Source organism: Acanthisitta chloris, unplaced genomic scaffold, assembly GCF_000695815.1.
Source record: "Acanthisitta chloris isolate BGI_N310 unplaced genomic scaffold, ASM69581v1 scaffold3441, whole genome shotgun sequence".
Lineage (NCBI taxonomy): Eukaryota > Metazoa > Chordata > Aves > Passeriformes > Acanthisittidae > Acanthisitta > Acanthisitta chloris.
The window spans coordinates 14814-40833 of record NW_008657467.1 but is presented as its reverse complement, the minus strand read 5'-3'; the positions used below and the strand labels follow the sequence as shown (position 1 = coordinate 40833).

Below are 26020 nucleotides of genomic sequence, written 5' to 3'. Positions count from 1 at the left end.
TAGCCTGTGAAATAAAAAGGATATACTGTGTAGGCTGGTGAGGCCACGAGCATAAAATTAAAACATTCTTTCTGTACTAATGCACCAGCAGTGTAATTTGGTTTGTAATTTGTTTGATTTGATTTTGGAGAGAGGGTAAAAACATTTAGGGGAATTTGGCAACAAAAAAAGGATGTCTATTTTAGGCAGCTTCACATTTACATTATTTGGTCATATTGTTTCAGCTGATGTTTGCATTTCTGTACTGTGCTGTTCCTTTCATTGCCTGATCATTTTAAGTTAGTGTATTCAATATAATTGTCTTTTTTTTTCTAATTCAATGAGACATTCATCATTTTCCTGTTATGCCCTATCATCTTTATTTTTCCTTTTGGTTTTCCGTGACATGAACCAGATTACTAGTCAATGGGTAAGTGTCTTTTCATTGTTTTTTAATTTACATTTTTTCATTGAATACTAGCAGCCACTTTTTATTTTTTTTGTTAGCCAGACCCTCAGAATTCCTTTACAGTCTGATCTTGCAACAGACTGATCATCAGCTTCTCAGTTCTTTCCTTGTTCACCCTCTAAGGTGGTTCCAGATGAGTTCTTCACTTTTATGCTTTTTAGACCAGTGTCCAACCTTACCAGGTCACAAATTTTGGACTCTTTCACCTCTCAGTGAGGCTCATCAGAAGCAAACCAAAGCCAGCAACTCTTTGTCTGAGGCTGATGCTGCCATTTCATTTTCATGTAGTGTACAAGCAGAAACCTGCAAACATGCACACCCTTCTTTGGGGACAGGGAATACCAGTACTTCCATAAAGACCTGCAGACAGATGGTATAGCCTCATTCTTGATATATGTGCCATTCCTCTTCCCTGCTCTGAATGATAACTCCTGCACTGTCAGCCAGTTCCCTCAGAGCCAAAGTTCAGCCACCTTAAATCCTGCATTTTGGAGTAAAATTATCTTCCATGATGAGCAAAATTTTTGTTTTGTCAAGGGTAGATGTTTTACTGGAAGATGGCATTGGGATGGAGTGGGTTAAAACATGTATGATCTCATGTTTGCAAATCATGAAACAAACAAATGTCATAATTTTGGAAGCTTGTGATTTTTTAATAATTTGCCCTAGTTCTTTTTTTCCCTTGACCGCACATGAAGTGACTGATCAAATTCCATTTCTATAAAATTATACTTGCTCTGTGGTGAGAAAAAAAAAGATTAAAAAATCAATACAAGAAAAAAACCAAAAATATAGGAACTGGTCTTGCATACATAGATCAATTAATTTAATACACCATGGACGTAAAGTTACAGACACTTTCCAGGAGGGAGGGCAACTAACTTATCATGGATCGTAGAAATAGGTATAGTTTTAACATGCATCTGCTGGAGAATAATTGCTTATTGTTTTCAGAGAGTTTGCCTCTTGAAGACTCTGTAATCAACAGATGTCACAGGCAGTTTGAGGTGATTCAAGTCCTTAGCAGATCAAGACAATATTATATCAGTCAAGGCATTAATATGGTTGGAATATAATAGATCTGAAAATGTAGAAGGTTCTTTGATATATTTTTAATATGCTCTTTCACTGTTCCAAGATGTTTGCTGCTGTTTGTTTGAGTTGTATATTCATGTTTTCCAAGTGTTTTTAACCTTTAAAAGAGAGTAAAACCAAAAATTGACATGCTTGGTGTTGGTACCTGTAGCAGATACATATGTATGGGCGAGCACATCTCATAGTTTTATTCTTTCTTAATCTAGACATAGGTTTGTTACCTGCACTGTTTAGGAAATCATTCCCAAGTATATTAAGTAGATCAGATTTAATGTTTTGGTTTGTATGGCAACTCTGAGACAGATTAAAAATATCCTATAAGAACTTAGAACTCTGAAAACCATTCAACTGGCAGCTGCTAAGTTAGGCTAATGTTTACACTGACCTCAGTACTTTTACTCCGAGCATTATGCTGTTAGCTGTTCCAAGTAGCCTTGAACTATGAAGATAGGGCTAGTCTTTACAAGTCACATTTTCTGTGAAGTGGCTATTGGGGACAATCTTTGCTGTCAGATAAATGTTTCTAAAGGAAGAATTACTGTTTAAATTGCTGTGCCTTCTTGACAGAATGGGATCCCTAGTTCCTGTTAATTTCAGGAGGGAACTCTGTAGTATTATCTAAAAAGTCTTTCAGATTTATTTTAAAAGCATTTACTTAAAGGCACATTCTTTGTGAAAAAGCAAAAGAAAAAGGCTATGGAGAATGAAGTCTGTTTTATTGTGCCTTTTCTGGCCTATTAATTTGTTACCATCTATGCTGCTTTGTTGATGAAATTTTAATTTTGCCCTTGCTTGAGCATATTGTAGGATTTGTATAAACTGCAGCACACTGTGCTGACAGAAAGGCTCTTTTAAGATGAACAATTGGAGCTCGTTTTATTTCTAGAGGACATTTAAAATAACTTATGAATGAGAGTTGTCAGACATGAAATGCTGTATTAATTAAATCTTATTCTAGTCTTTTTGCTTCTCCAGCTAAACCAACCCTTTAGAAAAAAATACATGGCCACCTTAATTATATAGGGGAAGACAAAAAGTATCCTTCACATTCCTTCGCCTGAATAAGTATAAGAACTCAATTCATCTAAATAATAACCCCATTAGCTGCTTAACTCAACAGTGTACATGGGAAAATTTTCAACACAGAGTGTAAGAAAGTGTTGATTGGGTGGATCATTTTCAAGGGTTTGTTCTTCTGATGTTCGAAATGATAATTTTAAGTAAATCTGATCTGGCAGAGTTATCAGCTTTGTACCATTTATGACTTATGACAAAAGTGTGTGTTCATATACATGCTAATGCTTCTTTATCTTTTGAAATACAGCAACAATACCATTCAAAAATAGATGACTTGATTGATGAAACGGTTAAAGAAATTATTTCCCTTCTTGTTTCAAAGGTAAAACTATTTATGTTTTAATTTATAATTAAGAAGGAAATTGTTGAACTTTGGAGATGTCTTTAAATATAACACAGTTTTTCTATACACAGTGAGACTGTGGGGGACAACAATCTGATTTGTAAGTAATAGTCATGGAAATAATACTGAATTTACAAAATTAAATTTTATAATGCATTAGGTAAACAATTTCTGTGCAAGCTGCTATTCAGATAAGTTTGTCTTCTATATTTCTGTTATAGATAGTAAAACTGGTAGGACTTAATTTTGTCAATATTATCTTAAGTAATAGTATGTGTTATTTTTTGTTTCATTTTTTACATGACAACTTTCTTCCTATCAAGTGAGTAGTATTTAAATTTTGTATTTTGAGATGGACAACATCCAGGATGTCAATATAACTTTTCAGTGAGATTTTGTTCCACAAACCATTTAATTAAAAATATTTTATGAGCTGTTGTTTTTTGAAACTGATTTTATATGGGTTTATGTTTTAAAAGAAAACATGTTTTGACATGATATAGGGATTTGGAGAATAAGTGAGAAAAATTTAAACAATCTCTTGTGTTTCTCCAGCACCTCTACTCCAGTAAAAGTCTTAAGTGCTTGATATAAAATAAAAACTTTCAGTCCCTAGCAGTTTGAAGGACACAGAAAATAATGAAATAAAAGTAAGATTTTATAAGAAGTTTCATTATCTATACGTTACAAACTACGCAGAAGTATCTGATTTTCAAATTAGGAGGAATAATCCATACATTTACAATTTGTGAGTCAGTGAGAAAATCAGTCACAAGAAATAAGACTCTGGTCATATTTTCACCATGCCTTCATGTTAAACCAAAATGTTTCCACTTCCTGTAAAAAACTGTAGAAACCACACATTTTTTCTCTAAAGTGAAGTTTTGACAATAAACATTGCTACAAACAGCTCAACTCAACAGTTTCAAGTTTTACATAATGCCTGTCATTGCTCTGAAGTAACCTGCCAACTCATGGGTTTAGTGTTATGAAGAGGGAGAGGAAGACAGGGGAATTTAAACAGAAGAAATCATGCTATTAAAGGCTAAACCTTTTGATTAATTTTTTTAATATTATAAAAAAAGGAAGAAAATAGTCATATTCCTCCTGGCTGTATGTACAAGAAATTCTAGAGACAACTGCTGTCAGTACATAGGGATTTTCATTAGTTATCACATACAGTATTACCAGAGGTTGAAATCTCAGAGCAGGAAGCAAATATTCCATGTCATTGGCTGATCATTAGGAGCTTAACCAGTGTCTCCTCACTTGAGATGTGAAATGCCAGTGATAACCTGATTGCTTCTGTTTCAAGGCAGAAAGGAAGGGTGCAGAGGAAGGCTGATGTTTTGCTCTGCTTTGGCCAGAAAAAAAATGCACAGCAATGTGCATGATAACCATGTGTATTCATTATTTTCATTACTTTTTAGCCTTTGCCTCTGTATTATCTCCTCTGTTGTCCAGTGGAATAAGTGTTTCAATCATTGTTTTTAGCTGTGAGTCATTTATGAATATGAAAATAGTACTTTCGATTCAATGAGGCTTTACTTGGTAAAGACTACACTGGGCATTTTGTACACAAGATTTGCCAAGCTAAACATTTCATAAATCACAGGAATAGCACAAAACAGTGAAAAAAAGCACAGTGTGTTCAGGATAACCAATCCAGAGAATGTGAGGTGTATGCAGAAATGCTCTTAGAGCTTCACATGTCCATACACTGAGATCTTGGGAAACAAGTTTCCAGCTTCATAACTAGGCCTTTTGTTTAAACAGACATCCTTGACACTGCAATGTTTTGATCTCTGTCCTTTTGTGTGCCACTTGTATTGGAAATGTATGTTGGCACTGCAGACACCATGTTGTTTGTGAGATCAGCCCTTTCCATAGCAGATCTTTGCGCAATAAGGTTGAGCACCTTTCTGCAGAAGGAATCCTTGCCAGTCGGATAAAATGAGTAAAAGTATGAAGAAGCAGCTTCTCACAGGCATGCAACAGCAAAGCAGAAAGCTGGTACTTGGTCTAATAAAGGGACCATAATTATACTGTGCATGGGGTGCAGAAACAACTGCCACTCTCTGTCACAATGTGGATTTTTTTCTTTGATTGGCACCTATGTACTGGTGTCTTAATTAATCACTGTAAATATGATAGGTTAGATTGATAAATGACAAATGTAGGTTTGCACTTGCTCTTACTCCTTGAACTGTTAAGAGCAGGGCTTATTGTAAAGTGATGATCTCAGTTCCTCTGGAGGTGACACTGTTGTGACACTGTTACAGTGCCCATTAACAGCATGCCAGATGGAATTTTGTTCTGTCCTCACACTCATAAAATGATACTCATGGTTGTGGAAATGACTGTGTTGGGAGCAAGGGATGACTTTTAAAACAATCTTAATATAAACTGGAAAGCAATTTATATGTGTAAAATAAATGTGCATGAATGCAACAGCCGACAGATATGTTATATATCATGAATTACTTGAGCAACATAACATCACAGAGGGATGTGAGAAGGGATTTTTTTTTATTTCAAGGCTAATTTGGAGGAGTTTAAACATTAAATCCATAATTAATGCAATTAATAAGACTTTTTGGAGGGTTAGAAATAAATTTTGGCACGAACACCTTTCTATGCCACTTACCAAGGAGTCACACTGCTCAGAGAATTGCATGTGGAAGTATAAGGGAGAAAAACCACACCATTTTAAAGACTTTGGACATGCATTTTCTTTCTCCTTCTTGGCCATGGAATAGCAGCTCCACAGCACATGTTTTTGACAGAAAACTGTAGAGCTTTTTCACTCTTGGGTAAAATCAGAGCTGGGTTTCTATTCAATAGCAAAGGTTACAGAAACGTGATATTGAGATCACTACCTTTAGCAATCATGCTCCATCATCTTTGAAGCTGTGATCTTAGAAACTGTGGTCCTAGAAAACAACATGTGATTTCTACCCAAAATACGTGCTAGGTACATACACTACTGTGTTTAACCACACGTTCTCAAGGCAGCAATGTTGTGTTGGAAGCAGGACCACCTCAGGAGAAATTTTGGGCTGGGTTTCTGTTGCTGCATTGGTATGTCTGTTTGATCAGTAGATAAAGCTGCTAATAGAAGGTCGTCCTTGATTTTAGCATTTTATGAGATGGGGAAAGTGATCAAATTTACAGTTCACTTTGCCATGCTGAACAATAAAAATGTAAGGAAGAAATGTTCACATTCTCATTCCAGATATTTACTATTCATCCTGTGCATTTAGATTTTTCTCTGTGCTTTTCCTCCAGGTTGTTTCAGTGTTAGAAGGTGTGCTGTCTAAATTGTCAAGATATGATGAAGGCACTTTCTTCTCATCATTAGTTTCATTCACTGTAAGTGTTTGGGTTCACAATGGTTCTGTTCTTTCTGTGCATAATTCTGAGGCTGTGCACAGTCTGTAGTAATAAGTACTTACTGTGTGTTTTATGCTTAATTTTCTAAAGGTGAAAGCAGCTGCAAAATATGTTGATGTTCCTGTAAGTACAACCCTTTTTAATTTATTTATTCTAGTGGTCATAATAATTCAAAAAATAGGAGGGTTTTAGCTCACTTTTTTTTATTGTTGACATTTTGCTTTCCTGCAGAGATTCATTATAGCTTTACACAGAGTATTTAAACAGCCACTACAACCCTGAGAGGGCATTTCATTTCCCTCAAGCAATGAGTGACTCTCAAAGCAAAGCTTGGAAAGGTTATTCTCAATGCACTTTTTCAGTTGTGGAAGAGTGATGATTGTAACTTAGATATACTTTTGTGGGGTATTTCCATCATTTGGATAAATTGTTCAAATGTGCAGTATAAGCAACAAGTAAAAGCATCATACTTGAATATCCATTATTTTTTAATTTCTTACTTCAGGACTCAACCTTGCTTATTTAATCCCTGCTTGCTAAATCTCCATTTGATTTACTATTCCTTATGCAATGTTTGTGTGGTATAAATACAAAATAAAAAGTAACTGTTGGAGCTCTTTTATTCATAAAAGCAAAATTCTATTAGCTATTAGAATATTTTTATTAGATTATGGTAGTAGCATACCTTTAAATAAGCAAGGAAGAAGTTATCAAATATTGTCATTGACAATGTCACTATCCTTTGTTCTCTCAGAAGTCTGTGTTCTTATCCCTTTTTAATGCAGTTCTAACAAAATTTTCCAAGCATAGCAAAAAGATTACTAAAATTATTATGTTAATGAACTTACAAAAAGTTAAATTGAAATACAGAAGAATGCTGGACATGCTAGACTGTGTGGTGGCCAGAAAACCTTTCAGCCATTCTATACTGAAAAATATAATGCTTGCAAGCTTAAATTAATTATTTTTTTAATCAATGCATGCTAAATAAAAGGAAAAATCTCTATGTCTGGATTTGTTATTTGACTGTCTTTATATTTGCTTTATTAATAAGATAAATTGTAACATTTCCATTGTTTTCAGATTTTTTTCTTGTTTGGTTGCATGGGGGTTTTTTACCTGTATAAATTCTCTAGTGTTTTATAAAAATGAAATAAAGTAGGCTGTCTTGCATTCAAAGGAATGGCCTCATATCAAATCCAGTTAACTTAGTATACCTCTTAATATACAGTGCTGTGGAGCTGCCCCAAAAGGTCCTTGCTGAGGCACTTAAGGCTCAAAATCCAAAAGAAAAAATTACTGAACAAACTAGAAATTCATTGACTTCTTTCAGGTAACATGGAAAATTCTCCAAATTACATAGACTATCTATGATAATGAGACATCAAATTCTGTACCTTTGGCCAGGTTACATTGACATTGAAGTCCACAATAAAGATGAAACTGAAAAATACTTTTGCCACAAGGTCAGGGGAATATTGCAAATCAGGTCATACAGGGATGCACTCATTGCTCTGGAGAAGGCAGCGTGAGGAGATGGTTGCTGGAGCCCCATTGTCCTTCTCATATTCACTGAATGGTGGTACTCGGCCTGAAGGAACAACCAGGTTATAGAGGGGATATCAGGATCCTTGCATTGTCACAGCCTCTTCACTTTCCAGCTATCCCACACACACCTTTCCCACAGCCCAAGATGTGAACTGGACTGTGGTTCTACAGTTAAAAACTACAGGTGTAATCTGTACTTCAAGGAGGCTTCACATCTGACCCAAAAAATATTTTCCAAGTTCTGGGGGACTTCTTACCTTGGTTGAAGGAATTTGATAGGTTGGGATTTGGTTTTGCATTTTCACATTCTTCCACTTATTGTGAAGATGCAGTTGAGGCCAAGAAGAGCCATTACTGTCACAAATGTCAGCGAGTGTTCAGTCTGAATAGGGTCTAAAATCACTGGGTATCAACGTAACAAATTCTAACTGCAAAAGGAGGCTGTAAGTCATCACATTACAAGGTCATCACCTGGACTCACAGCTAAAGTGAGAAGTGGAGAGAGGGGTGACACAAGGTGAGGAATGTACACAGAGCTCTTGGCAGTGTGGTGATCACCTAGCAAGCCTGCACTGAAGGTAATTAAATGCCCCATGTAGCTTTATTTTGACCTGATATGGTGTAAAATCTCTTGTCCCTCCTTACCATATAGCTGTATATATGGAAGTGACTTAAAAGTGACCACAGTAGGCCTTTCTTTTGATGTGGTTGCAAATACGTGCAGAATTGCACTGTGATTGGTACAGCATTCTGTCCCATGTTCCACCTCCATTTGAGAGTCTCACTGGGTCACCTTAGTGCTGACCTTGGGGTCCCTGAAATAGAGCTGGAGATCGCTTGATACATCTGGGAGAGAAGGAGGTGGATCAGGAAAAAAGGTCTTTGAGGGTTTTTAGAGTGTGTGAATTCACCAGAGTTTTTGACCTTTGATTACCAGGATTTGGCAAAGAGGAAAAAATATGCTGGTTTGTAATGAAATAAGAAGAAACTAACCAGACAAAAGAGACATCAGAAGAAAATTAAGACAGTACTAAGCAGAATAAGAGGTAAAGGGGATAAAAAAGTTAAAAGGTAAATAAAAATAGAAATAATAAAGCATTCAAAAAGAAGGAAAGCATTCTTGGATGACTCTTGGTCATTTTGAGGAAACAGTTAATTCTTTTAATATTGAGAGAGGATTTAGACATTAACAGTTGGGCTTGAAGATGCACCAGAAGGTATCCCTTAACTTCTCAGGGCCAGTGTGGGAAAGAAAGACACAGACTTGTGGTTCGTTTGGCAGATATGTTTGTAAAAATGTTGCTGTCTACCCTTCCATTTATTAATCTTGCCCTAGAATTATGAATAATACTGTCCAAAAGAAAAGAAAAAAGTGTTTTGTTTTTTTTTCTTAACTGTATAAGAAAACATGAAACATAAGCCTCCGTTTTTCAGAATTCCCTTTATGAAGTGGAAGGTTTGCAGTCACCAGGAGCTCTCATTGCTTTCCCCAGACATCGAGTATATGGTACATGGACACTGTGTTTTAGTAATTGAAACACCAACTAGCAACAGTGAAAAGCTACCCAGACTAAGAAGAGTAAGAACAATGATGTCTTGTGATTTCCTAAAAATAATAATAAAAAATTCTAGTTGACATTACACTCTTTTTATGGGTAATTGTTGCAGTACACTAGGGACTGAAGTGGAAGAAATTGTGACTGCTGTGCACGTGAAAGAAACCAAATGTTTGGAGGAAAATAACACAAATGTTACAAAAATAAGTAGCACATGAAGCTTGACATTTGTTCTCTTGTTAATGCTATGTTTTGATGTTTGGAAATGCAGAAGCTGATTTGGGTAATTGGTTTCTTAACAACTCATCCAACTCCACTATGACTCTTTGTTCACTTCTCTCAAAGTCCAGTCAGTCTTTAGGATATGTAGAAGTACAACCTGTCCAATATTTTTCCTTTTTGTTTAATATTCTGTTCACTAAGCCAGTTAATTAATGAGAATAGGGAAATAATGCAGTAGAATTGAGGGCAAAAAAGGTATGTTTTTAATCTCAAATTATTATTATTCTTTAATCATGTAGATTATTCCATTGTGTTCAGTTTCTCGCCATGTAAGTCAGTTTTGCACACAAATAATTGTGTCTCTAACTGGTCATTTCTACACACATTTGCCTCATTCACAAATAAATCCAGAGCAATTACTCATACAAATTGAGCATCCAGTTACATGCATATGCATATACTGCTTTTTGTTCGGAAAGGTATGTTTAAATCCCTTTGTAGAAGGCAGTAATCTATGCCAGTCACTTAGAGGGCACAGAAGGAACCTAATCCTCCCTCACTTCATGTGGCCACCTGTCATACCAAGTGCAGAGAGGCCATTTGAAGGACCCAGGGCTGACAGCAGTGCACAGCTCACACAATGCCATCCCCCTCGCTCCGCTCATGCCTTTATGTGGGGATCAAAGGTATGAAAAGGGGCCTCACACATGTGCCAGCATTTGACTTATGGGGTCCTGTAGAGGCCAGAGTAACAACTCTGCCTCCTACCAGGCAGATACTCACGAGATGCCTCCGTTTCCAAATCACACTTGTACTGCATGGCCTCATATAGCTGGTTCTAAGAAGCAAGCAACTTTTTGTGGGAAATGAGTGTTTATTCCAGTGTGGCCATACTGTGCCAGTCATTTTTAAGCAGGATTTACTTGGAGAAGTCTGTTTAAAATTAAAGAGCACAGAACAGTCATTATCCTCATGATCAGGGCTTCTTCTGGTTTCCTCCCCCTTCTCTGTATACCCAGACCTGGGAACTGCCCCTTCTGTTTTCAAATCTGTAAGAACAGGCAATTGAAGAATTGAAGGGAAAGCCCTGCAGCATCTGATTTAAGTCAGCAGTATTTTTGAGATACCTCTTAAATGGTGATCAGAAGGATGACTGCTAATTGGTAGGAAAGTTAAAATGGCATAGTGGAACATCATTTTTGGGGAGGAAAAAATGCATATTTTAATACCCAATTTTGTCATAGAAACTGTAGCGTTTTGAAAGCCTTTTGCCCTACAGAATTAAAATCCTGGTTCAGACACTTGCATGTCTGTGTTGCCCTGTGAATGCAATGAAACTACACAAAAAATGAAGAAGTACTTGCATAAATGCTTGCAGAATCACAGCTTAACCTCTGCATGACAGTTGCTTCTTCTTTTTCTACAAGAAGATTTTTTAGAGACAGGGAAAATGCATTGTATTTTTTCATTAAGCAAAATATCATTTTTCATAACCATGTGAGATTAAAATGTTACCTTTATAATAGACTGATTATACAAATCATCTGCCTTCCTGCCTGGCTTGTGTATTTTGTTTTGTAGGAAATGAAGGGGACAAGGATTTTGTCATGGGTACAAGTAGCTTTTATTCCAAAACTATTTTAATGATATTTTAACTCTGTTATTCCAAAGCCCAAGTGATGAGCCTTGCAGTCTTTAGAGAGGAAATTTCAGGCAGTGAAATTTTCCAACATGCTCTTTCATTTAGTGGTGGACACTGAATAAGGAGCTCCTATGTTCCTCACAATAGCCCCCTCCAGCTCATCACTCCTTTTCATTTCATTGTTACACACATGCTGCAGTTAAAACGACTCCCTCCAGGATGCAGGGGAGGGGAAAGAGGTGGAGAGGAGAACAAACACAAAACAGGATGAAGTTTGTTATTGTGTAGTTAGTCTCTAACATCTGTTCTCATCTTTGAAACATTAATGCTTTGTCAGGGTAGCAACTCAATAAAGCTAGATATTTTTTTCTTGACAATAGAATTTGTTTCATACTTTCTGATGCTAAAAAAAAAGTTCTGAGACAAATGCCAAGGTGAGAATACACGTAATTCAAGCATTACAAATGTACATGATTTTAATTGAGATGACAAACTGTTGCATTGCATAATGCTGTGCAGAAACTTAGGTGTACTTCTCCTGTAGGAAAATGCCTAATATTATTGGCAGCATTAAGCCCATTGCAAAACTTTCAGCAGCAAAATACTTGAACATCTGGAAACTGAGGCAGTGCAGCATTATTTTTCACAAGGTGCTTCAGGCAAATTTTGCCAGTGGGAGCCATGTATGTCAATCATAAAACAGCTTCTGCCTCATCTTGGAAACTGGAATAATATATTTTAACGTTTGCCTCCTTGTTAAATAGACACTATGATAGTGTTTTCCTGTTAAAAGAGGGAAAGTTAAGCTGTTTCTTCTTTATCTGAATTTGCTGCTATGAAAAAGTGCCTGTTGATTGGGACCCACCTACCAGTGAATAGTAAAAGAGACAACCTGCACCTGTGGGATTAGGTGCAGCAGCAGGAAGTAAGAGCACTTGCAGTATATAATTAACAAGGATTCTTAAATTTTTTTTTTTCCCAAACAGCATGTTCATCTTGCCAGGTTAACTAGTGATTAACCCTAAAAAAGAATGTGCTGAAGCCTACACCCTTGTTTAAACTCATTCACTCGCCAGTGTATTCAGTTACTTGTGTAACCAGCGACAAAGTAACCCTATTTACAACTCTTAATTTCCTGGTATTTTATTTGATGTCTTTGTGTTTCCAGTTTCTCTATTCATCTCTTTGTCTGGTTCTCTTTCATTTTCAGATAGGCAAAACATCTTGTCTGCTGTCCTGAATAAAACAAACCTACAATAACTTTCTATCTGTCATAAAAAAACACCTTTTTTCTTGGGGGAATTTTCAGACAGATTTTTTTTTAACACTTTTCCAGATAAATATACCAGGTTAAATTCTTCTCTCAAAGATGTGCAAATAACTCTCTCTCATTAATTTCAGCAGATGTTCTGCCAGAGATTCAGAGGAACAGAATATTTTTTATATTGGGAATAGATGTGCATACTGGATTAATTTTGTCTGTCCAATATTAGTGATGAAATGCCCCCTGTGGCAGTTATTTTGAATATATCTCAGTTTCTATTCGTTTGTGGTTTAAGGTACATTAAATTTCTTAATTGTTGGTTGTTTGTTTAATTCTATCATCAACTTGGGTTTTTTTTCTGAAGTTTAAAAATCCAAAACAGAGCAATAGAGACTCATGTAATCAGAGGTTTCCAGCTAATACAAAATCTCTGTTAAAAAAAAAAAAAAAAAGTTAAAACATTAAAAATACAGCATTAAACCTGTTTTGCTGCTTTCTTTTCTTCTTCCATGTGTTCAGAGAAAACGAATAAATTTGATGCATGAAATATGGAGAGATAATGAAGTATTTGTTGGTTCATGTAATGTTTAATATGTGCTTTGCCCACCATGAGCAAAGATGGTTAAACCTACGGTGATTTTTGTGAGGTTTAAAAACAGTCATACTTTGGAGTATTGATAATCTGCCTTACCAAGACTTATTTCTACCGTGGGCAGACACTGTTTAAAAGGAAAATTAATTTTTTTTCCACAGCAATTTTGAATATAATTATCCTGCACACATTAAAGAAGAATGAAGTGTTTTAAAGAACTGTAATTCTAATTGGTAAATGTCACCAGCTGTTGCAGCTACTCTTACTTGTGTATATTCTTTTAATGATTACACTCCTGTGCCACAAGCTACATGAAAATATATTCACTAGGTGTGAAATTCCCATATGTCACAGCTTCGAGACTAGGTAAACATCTCAGAGATAAGGGGAGAGTTAATGCTGATGGGAGATGTTATTTTTCTAGCTTTGACTATCTGCAACATGAACATTTTTATTGAACTTCATAAAAGAAAGAATTGCATGAATTGGAGAACCGCTAGGTTTAGCATTCAGTGGAAGATTCATTAATACATTTGAATAGATATCTTGAAGAACTATAATCAGCTGTTCGTATATTAGATTATCTCTTTATCTTTTATCTCTGGAGATTTTAAAATATTTTCCCATTATTCCTCCAAGCTAAAGCTAGTTCAATTCCTATAAATTGCTTATCAGGTTTTAGAAAGTACATAAAGTGTCAGCACTGGTTGTGTTCTTTTCTACCATAACTAATGAGTATACTAAGGTAAAATGCAGAGTTTTCTGTTTTAAATCTGCTTCACTTTATGATTTGTCTTATTATAAAAACATTTCCATCACATTTTAATGAAGAGACATTTTTATGAATGAAATCTATTGATTTCTATAACTAGATTTTCCAATGGAAAACACTTCTATCTATCGAAATCTTACTTCAAAATATATCTATCTATCACAAGCTGCACTTATTTCTACGCTTAGGATTGAAGTGTGTAATGCAGATATAAATATAAATGGTCCTGCTTTCCACTTAAGAGTTTCATTTAAGCTCGTATGCATGGGACAAGGCTTTGAAATGAGCTTCCATTGCCTCTGGAATGACCAGTTCAAATGTGCAGATGTTTCAGTTTCTCAGTGAGAGTTTTGGAGATGTTACAAGTGTTAAACCAGGCCATCACTCCACATTTAACTGGTACTTGTAAGAAATTAAACTGTTACTTTTAAGAAATGAAACTGCCATTGATGCACATGTATAAATGAAAAAGAAAATATTCTTATTTTGGAACATATTCCTATATGTGTCTGTGATAGAGTCAGGAAAAAAAGAGTTGAAGCTCATGATCCAAAAGGTTTCACTCACTGCAGTTTTGAGGAAAGAATCCTGTCATCCTATTGTAATGTCAATTTCTGAACAAGGTTTAGTATGGGCATGTTACACCTTTCCTTCCCTTATGTGCTCAGATCTGTTCATATATGTTATAAATTACTACACACAAGATAATCAGGAATTAGAAAAATTATCCACTTTCAGAATAGAAAGAAAGCCTTTATGTAAAATTGTATGTAAATATTCTCACTATATGAGCACATTTATGCATACAGGCCTTTAAAGCATGCTAAATATTTTATAGCATTGTTCATACACTGTTTTCAGACAATGACAGTTTCTGAGAAATAGAGATGACTTACGCCTGGAAATTCAGGGACTGAGTATAGCCACTTTGGTGCTCCTTCCCTAGATCTGTTACTTATTTTTGTACAGAGTAAGTCTTAGCAAAATCTGGATCCTTTATAAATAGCTTTGTGCTAAGGCTTACTGCAAAGTAGTGTAAAAGTTAGCCTTCTTTGCATGCCAGGAACTTTTAAAACTACTTTTTGGGAGCAAGTGATACTTTTACAAACTTGCTCACACAGAAGGCATTTACAGAGGACTTTCCAGAGTGCTTATGTCCATTCTTGGTTCCTGATAGAGAAAGGTGAACTCCTTACCAGCTCTGCATATGTTGCCAGTAACAGGATCTGGACCTCCACCGTCAGGGTGGAGCAGCTATGAAAGCCTCACTAATAAAAAGGAGGAAAATGTCCAAGTTTGCCATTTGACATTACCAGAGCCAAGGCTTCATTCCATTGCATATGGTAATGTAGATTTATGACTCAAAGCATTCATAAATTAAAACACTGAGAACTTCATTAATAGTGAACCCTCTGAATTTGATAACTAACTGAGAATTCACAGCAAATTTTGTGTATACAGTTTCCACGTGTGAACATTGTAATGTCTCGGTTTTCCTTATGTTTAAGTATAATTTCTTATGTCTCAGGTGTTAAGGGTTCTGTCTCTTCCCTTCCCACTACTTTGTCCCCTCACTTTGTCTCCACAGAAACCAGGGATGGATCTAGCAGACACCTACATTATGTTTGTTCGACAAAACCAGGATATACTTCGAGAAAAGGTCAATGAGGAAATGTACATAGAGAAGTTATTTGATGTAAGTAACTACAAAGTTTGCTGGTACCACTACTACATCCCTCAGCTTTGATACTAACTTCTGCAGCCTTCTTCCACTCACTCCTCTGTCCTGATTCCTCATCTTCTTGTTAGAAATGATCACATTTCAATTCACTCAAGTTCTGACAACTAATTTGTGTTTAGCATATCCCTTTCTAAGTTGTTTGAAGGAGAAGCTGTAGGCAGCTGAAATTGTAGCTTCTGTATAAATCCAAAGCACTACACATGTAAATATATCTACAATAAGTTATTTTATTATAAACTTGGATCAATTTGTGTCACAATTATCTCAGTCACTTATAATTATGTAGGAGTTTGAACAGGGAAAGAAGTCAACTCTGGCACTGTGAAATGGAATTTATTACAAAACGAATTCTGGAACATAATACAGACTTTGAAATCTGTATTATTTGTGTCATCTCCTAAGTATTTTAGAAAGCTTTGCTGGCAGTTTCATTTAATTATGCAAGTTACAGCAAATGTTTTCATAACAGCAATTCACAGCCTTTACTGTGACACTACAGTTGTGGCAGTCACAGAAGGTCCCGTAACATAGACTCTCAGCCATGGTATGTCATGTCAGTGTTTGTTGTTTGTTAGACTGGGTGGTCAAAATAAGACTTATCTCTCAGATTTTATATTTCCAGACACTCCTAGGCAGCTTTACAAAAAAAAAGTATCATCTGTTTTAATAAGCTAAGTGCTAATATGTGTGAAAAGAATGATTTTATAAAAGCTTTGATGCCCTGCAGGGGTAGAAAAATTATCATCCATCCAGCTGGCACCTTCACAAAGTACTAAAACTGTGTTAGCAACTTCTGCTTCAGTTTGCTTTTGCACTGAATCTGCAAGCATATGTTTCATTTTCAAGTTTCTATTTTTTTGTTTTTCTTTGGGGTTATTTTTGCTTATGTTGTCATTTTCTGAATGTTAATAAAATTATCTGCCTAAGGCCAAGTCTAACTCTCACTGGAACGACCACGTTGACTTTTTTCATGTAGTGTGATGGGACCAAGTCTCAGGCTATGTCCATAGCACTGCACTGGCTAGGGCCTGGGCACAGGCCTGAGAACTAGCAGGGGATCATCCACACCATGAAGTTATCAACAAGATTCCTCGCATGATTTTGGGTTAGCACTAACTCAAGGACAGTGTTTCAATATGGCTGGGTTAGCATGGGTTAAGGACCTCTAACAAGTTTCATTTCAGCAATTAAGCTTTTCAGAGCAAGAAAGTATCTCCGGTTTGGATGCAAGTTCTGACATAGCACTTGCCTTTGAGATAGCAAACCCATTTCTTTCCCCTTTTACTCAGTAGTACACATTGTATGCTGTCATGGCCAATGCTTATCTTTGTAAGGAAAGAAAAATATGTACGTGATATTTAGTTTGTGTATCGAATATCTATTTGTGTCTTTATTTTTCTATATGGTGGTATCGCATTTCTATACAACATCACACTAGGAGATATAACTGATTGGACAGACAGATAAAAGCATTAACAAATATGGAAGCTCATAGCATGCAGAAATTTAAAACAAAGTCATCTCACTCTGTTAATTCACCTTTGCCGAGATTAATTTAGATACAGTACATTATGACTGAGAAAGATTTTGCCCATGATTTTTGAAAGGGTTTTTTTAAATTTTAAAATTAGTAATATAACAAAACCTAGGTACTCTTCATAAATTCAAATCTATCAAGTTATATTTCAATAGAAAGAATAAAATGTATTCACATTTTTATGTGACCCATTCAACTGGCTACAGCTGCTGTCCCCTTGAAATACATTGTATTTGTATCAACTGAGAAATCATCAATCAAACGAAATATGAAAAGTGCGTTTTTTGTGCTTCAACCAGGGAAACACCTCATCCAGAATAACAAGAAACCTGACTGTTCTGTGTGCTTGAGGTGTTTGTGTTAACTATAGACAAGATCAGGCCTCGGACACTATTTTAAACCCCCAAAAATGTATGATCACAAACTATGTACGTGTTTTGTTGACTCTATTCACGGCTGCTATATGCTAACAGCTATTGCGGCGATCGAGTGAATGACTTATCTATCATACAAGGTAATGTACGTAACAAAGAACATCATTTAAATTTAAGAATAGTATTGCTACAAGTACAAATGTCTGCCAGGGGGTCACAATGTGTTAAGTCTAGGACTTGTAAAGTTTGCTGTCAATTGAGAAATCTCAATTTAGGCAGAATACAAAATATACGTGGTGTTTTACGGTGGTACTTGATAAGCCTAGAAAAGCAGTGCCATGCTACACAAAATGTGAAAATCAGGAGAACAGAATTTAAGCTTGTGATATGAATCCTTAAATGTGAAAGAGGTTCGCATCTCCAGGGGACTTTAAAAGAAGACTGGGCTGATAGTTTTTTCTGCACCATTTTTAAACCCTTTAAATACTGTGCTTCAGTACATCTGCTGATCATGCAGCAGAACCAAGGCAGTTTTTTCTTTCTTTCCTTTCCTCTGAAAAACTCAGCTTCTGGATGCATTTCATTATTGCCTCCTCCAGAAGGGCTATGGACAGCAGGCTGAGTAATATGTCTGGGTGCTGCTGGTAGCACTGATCTCTCCCAGGTCAATGTGCCATCTTCTTGTTCTCAAAACTAGTCACTAGGTCTGAGGTCACAAAGATTTTTGACTTGGTCAGTTTGTCAGAGACGCTTAGAAATTTTTGTCCTCCTTTGCAGTCTGGGACATGATCTTCTTTCTGCTATCAGCTGGGAATTTTGCCTGTCAAATTCCTCCTGTTACAGGAACTCAGGACATTTATCCCTTACTCACATGACATAACAGCTTATAACAGGGAGGGTGTTTGTTTTTAACGCAACGTTTATTAAAGAGCACTAGTAATGTTTTGAAATGTGTTGCACATTAGGAGCCTCTGCAGTAGCTCTTGAGTCTGCTCTGTTCATGATTCCTGAAGGTTTAGTGCAATGAGTGATCTATGTGATTCCCTCCAAACTGATACTCCACTGAAGTAAACTAAGCTAATGAAGTTACACTGGGACACGTTCCTCTAATAAACTCAAATAAATCAAACTTTTCTGCCATTAATGCTGTGGTGTCTCAGATTCAATGTATCACAACCAATTTATGAAGACAGGCACTACAGTGTTTATTTAATGATTACACTTTTTAATTATAATTAAAAGCATCAGTCACAGAACTTTTTTAAAGTCTAATCACTTAAACGGAAATCTCATTTTTTAAAATAATGTTCAGTAAAATGTTTTAGAGGCAAAATTGTACTTTTTCTTTTTTGACAGTTTGAAAATTGCTTATTTTTAGAAAAGGCTGTAAAAGTAGAAGTTGGTGAATGGGAAAATTAATTATTTAGAATACAATTACACAAAGCTAAAATAAATATAAAATATTAGTATTTGTTATTATTAAGGCCTTTCTTATTTATAAAGATTATCTGTTTGATGGATGATGTAAGAGCATCTGTGCAGCCTATCAAAGAGCAGTGCTGTGTATCTGATCACAAAATTAACAGATGTAAAAAATATCTAACTATGAAATTCCCATGGGGTCTGGTTCTACCCTCTCAAAATTAATGGAGGTTTTACCACTAACCTTAACAAATGCAGTGCCATGTCTATAAACATGCCAGGTTATCCTCACTGGCTAGACTTAGAGTCATGTTTCTCCTAGAGTTTTTAAGATGGGACTAATAAATCTTCAACTCCTGAGCATTTTAAATTGCATTAGATTTGTAAATTAAAAACCGTTTCCTTTAAATTGGATTTTGTTAACCAACAGCTTGGAAAAGCATTTTTTTCATTTCACATAAAGCTCTGTTTAAAACATTGCTGAAATACTTACTTTCTGTAGTAATGTGTAGTTCCTAAGTGCCACTTGGGTAGATTCTCACTTTCTTGTACCTGTGAATTGCACATGAAGTATGGATATGCTCGTCTGAACACAGAAAACAAATCAGACATTTTTGCTTCACATCCCTTCTTGATGTATTTGTCATTAACAACATTATCTTATAGATTGTATTTATGTTGGGTCTGTTGTGGCAAAATTAGTCTAAACAGATCTATGATTACAGTTTTATGAAAACTATATATGCAATGAAATTATGCAATAAATGATTGCTACTCTAAGAAATAAAGAATAGTTTAAGAGAACAGCTTTAACACATGAGTATTTAGCCATTGGTACAACTGAAATGTTTTCCAGTTCTTTTAGGCTTACTTTCTGGGAAACCTGTGCCCAAGTGTACCATAAACACATGAAGTAGTCAGAGTGCATGTCCTGGATAGGTTGGTGTTGGCAAACAGGTCCCTTAGTTATCTTGTACAAGACGGCACCTGTGAGCAGATGCTGGGCTTGGCCCCGATCGCCCATCTCCTCTGGGTGCTAAACTGGTGTGGTGTGACAGAGCAGTCCTGGTGACTTCACAGGGACTGCTCATGTAGGAGAGCATCCTGGGGGCTGTGGCCTCGTGCAGGGTAGCAATTCAACAAGCAGTGTAAGAGATGTAAATGGGAGGGAAGTCATACAATGTTCTTTGGAGTGCAGAAAGACTGAACGTCTTTAGGAGCAGTGTAAATGCTTAAGCACTCCATATTTACATAGCTGCTTTTGGCTTCTGCATTTTGAAAGTTCAGATGTAATGTGATATTCTTTTTCTGTAAAAAAAACCTGCTTGTATTTTGTCTGGAATGTTAATTAAGTGCTAGTGGTGTTCCCATATCACAACCATTATTTTCCTTTTCCATTAGTAGCAGGGATGGATGATTTAAGTTCAGTGATGTACTTGAGGTTATCTGAGGTCTTAATTATTCTCCAAAGATTACTACGTCATGTACTTTGCTCTATGGCTAAATGGAGATATGAAGTACTCATCTGATTAATTTCTGTTTGCCGTCATGTCTGCAAGTACATATTTAGTAAATGCTTTATTCAATTTAGTAAATGCTTTATTCAATTGCATCATTTCTGTAGGTTTTCTGACCTTTTACAGAAAAATGTGTTTAAAAATGTGCAAATACTTCTCCCTGGCAAGTGACTTAATCTTCAGCTGCTGTTAAAAAGCTAAGAGGAACACTTAATTTAAATGTGAGTTTTCTGTAGTACCAACTCCTTATGTAGTCCATGTCTACCTCAAAAGCACCTTTACTATAGTATTTAATATTCAACAATGCTTTTCTAGAAAACTTTAATTGTGATTTTTTTTTTTCTTATTCTCAAATTACTTCCTGTCATGGTAATTTTAATAAGTAATCTTCACTTTTGTTGTTATGTAATTATTTGCAAGTGTGTGATTTGACAAAAGGTCTACTTGGTTAAAGGCCACATTTGAATCAAAAGCTGTGTTTGTATTAACCTCTGAGAAACATGAGAGGACCGTGCCTAATTATTTTTAAAAAGACTCAACAAAAATGGATTGTAGCTTGCTGATCTTCTTATTTCTTTGATAACTCAGAATAATCTTCAAGAAATATGTGGGCTTCTTTCTCAGATTCTTGAAATTTGATCACTGTGCAAAATTGTCCTTTGGCGCAAACCCAGAAATACACATCTTTGCATGATGCACCTGGACATATGTGGCAGGTCTGGTAGAATCAGCTAATTAACAACACAGGCTTAAACAGGCACCTCATCTGGCAGTGTAGTTAGTTGCCTGATGGTGCTCAGCAGGATTTGGTAGTGCTTTTTATTTTTCTATCCTAATGGTCTGCTGCCCACCTAATTTTGCCTTATTGTCAGCCACTACTTACCGCAGCTTGAGGCCCTCCCAGGAGGCTAAATTATTATCAAAGGATTAGGGAGATGTAGCCTTGCAGCTCTGACATTTCTGATTACTTGTCTATGCCAGAACAGTAATTAGCTGTGACTAATTAAGAAAAATGTTCCTGCCATAGAAAACCATTTAAAAGAACTGAGAAGTAGAAAAGCAATTGAAAAGCTGAGCAGTGCTCAGATTTGCCGATGCTCTTTAGATTTTCACCGAAGTCTTAACTCACCTTTAATTATGTCTCATATTTTATAGGGAAAATAGAAAGCTCTTGATATGAGAACCACTCTGCAGTTTTCTTTTCATCTAACAGCATTCTTGTAATTTTAAAACAGTTTGTTGTGTCTTTTTTTGGTAAAAGAATTTTAAAGAAAACTGTAGTGTCACCAAATGTGGACTGGAAAAGTGAATTATACTAACAAGTCATATATAGGAAACTTTTCTGTAAGATGGAAGCAGTATCTTGCAAGTTTGCAGTGCAAAGTCTTTTCAAATTTCACTAAATTGTTCCTGATGCATTCAGGTAGTCTCACCTCATTTTTGGTGATAGCAATCTCTATCAAAGAACAATAGTTCATGTGAAAGCTGAAAAATGTAACCACTACCTGATTTTGTATAGTATAGAAGTTTTCTTTGATACTTTTTTTTCTGGATTATGCTGAGAAAAAGAGTGCCCACTCTTGGATGGTGCTGATTATGCTGCTGTGAATCCAGCAAAGCGTAGTACTGTTGAAATCAAAAGGACCACAACATACTTAGAGCAAAGCATGTGTTTCAGAGTTTGCTGCTTCAGGATCAGAATATTGAGCACTTTGAAAGCTGTTTTGTACTGTAGCTGATAGTGTTTTCTCTAGAGAAAACCATAACACATTGACTTAGATTTCATAAGTTTCTGATCTGATACACATTCACACTCTTTATTTTTTTAATGCCATTTTCAATTTCTGAATTTCCTTCTTGCTGGGTACCACACAACCTAAAAAGGTATAAAAAGGGTTTTCTCAAGACATCAAGTATCCCATAGTCCAGTCTGCATTTAGTATTCATGGAAAGGATGTCTGACACCTATTTCACACTAATTCAATCATATTATTTAAATCTTCCCAGCAGGGGAGTAAGAAACTCTGAAATAGATATTCTGATATCTTGCTAAAAGAGCTCTTTGGGTAGAAAAGGGAAATAGAGAATTATTTTTTAGGCCACTAAATCTCATATACTGATTTTCAGAATTCCTACCTCCTAGTTCCCCTGACTTGTGTGAGAAGCTCGCTTTTTTGGAAACAAAGAACAGTGTATAAATCGCTATTAAAAAGCAATTTTAAATGTTCATCACAAGTCAAAAGAGGAAAAACTGGGAAGAGGAATCCCAAACTTAAGATTTTAAAGCCCATCTGATTTTTTTTTATGAGGGAATTTTATCAATCCAGTGGAACTACAAGGGATTTTTGCTTGTTTGTTTGGGGAGGGGCTATAAGACTGGGAGCTTCCAGTACAATTTCCTCATAGATGTTTTAGGTCTATACTGTTCATTCATTAACTTAGTTAAATGCATCTATCCATCACTCACAGTATCCATTCACAAAAAACAATAACAATTCTATCAAATAAAAGAAAACTCCTTCCAACATCCAGGCACAATTTGGTCCTTTAACCTTTTTATCCTGCTAAGCACAAAGTAGCAGCATCTCATTCCAGGCAGTGCACTTTTTTTTCTTATCTAGATGGCTTGAAATGTGTCTAGCAACTTAATAGAATCAATTGAGCATGGATGACTATAAAAATATAAAATAGCATTGAAACTTTAGATGAGTCTGTCAGTAAGTGTTAACTGTGGCTGCAGCTTTCACATTCTACACAGTCAAGAGAAATCAATAAGGATTGTACCATTTATATTGTCTTACCTAATGTTTGTTCACCATGAAGTGCCAGGTACAAGCACCATCTAGGGAATATTGATTTCTTGATGTACTGTAATTCACACATGTATAAACAGCAGGAGAACCTTGTGGCTTCTCAAACCTTACTTGCGTGTTTGATATTTATACTTGTATTTCATTTGGGTCAAGCTTAGTTGAAAAAGGGAAATAAAACTCTGCATAAGTGCTCACAAATAGACCCACGACCACATTGTTGATCATATTACAAGAAAAACAGTGTCAGGAAACACGAGAATAATCTTGTTTTAGTATAATGAGTCAGGCATAACAGAAAGAGGTTGCTATGTTGCAAATCAAAATAGTACCAGGTGAGGATGCTGCAGAGTACTCTGACACAGATTTGTCAGTGGAATTTCTTCACCTGTTTGATCATGGGGAACTGAAGCTTTAGTGACGATTGAAATCTGCAGAAGTGTTGACATATATAATGTCCTTTAAATAATAGTCAGGTGTTTCAGTGTATATTTTCTTAATATGCATTGCATTGACTATCCTTTATATTATATTGTACTAAAAGTGTTTACAATGTGCAAGAAAAAAGTACAGATAAGGCATAGTTCAAACATCAGTTCAGAAAAACGCAGCTGTAAAATCCACATAGCTGAAAAGAGTGTGCACAGGCAACAAGGTCAGGGATGGCAAGGAGCAAGCCAGGCACCTGCCCAGTCCAAGGACATTTTGTCCAAAGAGATGAGGGGAGGAGAGAAGCAGAGGAACACAGAAGGCTGGACCTTTGTTCCACGTTAAGGCTGTTCAGTGTAGTGCCCAGTCAATGAGGGGAAAGAGGAGTGGCTTCCCCACTGTGCATCCCCCTATCAACTTCACAGCTGCGTCCAGCACTGTCACATGCCACTGCACTAACAGAGTAAATGGATGATGAGTTAAGATTGCTGAGGTGGAAAGAAATGAGCTGCCTGTTCACCCAGAGGAACTCAGGATGGTTTAAATACTGTAATAAAAATATGTGCTTTACTTCATTCCGTGGGGAGCAGAGAGTCTTAGTAGAAGACACTAGGATGAGAACTACTAACATGAGTGTAAAAGCTATGGCACAGACATTGATCCAGCTTCAGTCTATATCATTTTGGGTATGAGGTACTGAGATGAAGAATATCCTCACTTTAAGGGAGAGACACAAGTCACAGGAGGTCTCCTCCTGTGATCTGTTTGATGATGCCAGGGACTACTCAAGGAGTTCTGGATGAGTGAGCAAGAGCAGAGTCAGATGTCTCGATTACATACCTTAAAGGCAGAGTGAACCCAGATCTTCAACCTTGCTAATAAAGGCCACAAAAATGATCCAAGGCCAAGAGCACTTCTCTTGTGAAGACATGGCTAGGGTTGTTCAGCCCGGAAAAGAGAAGGCTGCATGGAGACCTTAGAGCAGACTTCCAGTACTTTAAGGGGACTTATAAAAAGGGGGGAGAGGGACTTTTTATATGGGCATATATTGACAGGACAAGGGGCAATGGTTTTAAACTGAAAGAGGGCACGTTTATATTAGATGTTAGGAAGAAATTAGTTACTCAGAGTATGGGAAAGCACTGGAACAGGTTGCCCAGAGAGGTTGTAGATGCCCAGTCCCTGAAAGTGCTCAAGGGCAGATTGGATGGGGCCCTGAGCAACCTGGTCTAGTGTGTGGCATCCCTGTCCATCGCAGGGAGGTTGGAACTAGATGATCTTTAAGATCCTTTCCAACCTAAATCATCTATGATCCTATAATGTTACATATGCACTTAGGAAGACTGCTTAGCATTCGTACAGCTAAGTGCATATGTTGGGTTTTTAAAACTAGAGCCTGATAGCTAGAGGCAAGTGTTTTAATGAGTAACAACTTGGGCATTTTGCATTATGTTAATTTGTTTATTTTGAGGATTCAAGCTGGCTTTCATTTCAGGGTCACTCAAGTGATGTTCCCCATTCTGTGCCTTGGAGGATGTTTGCAGATACACCCAAATTGCAACACAACACAACACACAGTGTAGCAAGACTGGCAGTGTTTGCTTCAGAGAGTTTTAGCACCAGAATAACCTGTGGAAGTACTGTTCACAGATGCAGTGCCTATCCAGTGTGGAGTAGAGAAACTGTTTGTGCTGTTAGTCTCTTGCAGCCATGAGCATCATGTCAGTACCTAATGTTTAAAATCAGAACATTAGTGTTATATATGTCCAGACATAGAAGGAAGTTACATGTGTCTAATTTTGCAAACTTCCATTTTTCCAGCTCATCTGCCATATGTGTGAAGAAGCCAGAAAAAAATCAAGGTCACAAATATTATAAAGTTGCATAAATATTATAAATTGGTGTTTAGCAACCAATATGCATTACAGGAGGAGATGACTATCTTTTGTATTACAAGGGTATTTTTATTCGTAAATTAGCAGCAGTTCCACAGCAACTAGTCAGCTTCTAATTATAAGCCTAAAATATGAAAAAACTACTTTCCTCCTAAAAGATAGTCTTTTCATATGTTAGACATTCTTTGTTATTTCAGAACTATATCCTATATATCCTTGGAAACTATATGTTTAAAAAATGCTTAACATGCTTTTAAATGAGCCTTGTTTTCTCTTTGTTTCTCATTACTCATTTCTGAAAACTAGTTTTGCTTCCTTGTATCACCAAAATATCCCATCCAAC

General features: G+C 36.3%; 1 protein-coding gene across 1 annotated transcript in view; it reads left to right on the top strand.

The window, feature by feature from the left end:
* Positions 1-26020, top strand: part of LOC103811720 (calcium-dependent secretion activator 2-like) — a 132549-nt gene that overhangs the window by 94658 nt on the left and 11871 nt on the right. The window contains exons 19-22 of the mRNA XM_009084709.1: positions 2868-2942; positions 6252-6335; positions 6447-6479; positions 15541-15648. Of these exons, the coding sequence (XP_009082957.1) occupies positions 2868-2942; positions 6252-6335; positions 6447-6479; positions 15541-15648 (300 nt within the window). The remainder of the gene's footprint in view (positions 1-2867; positions 2943-6251; positions 6336-6446; positions 6480-15540; positions 15649-26020) is intronic.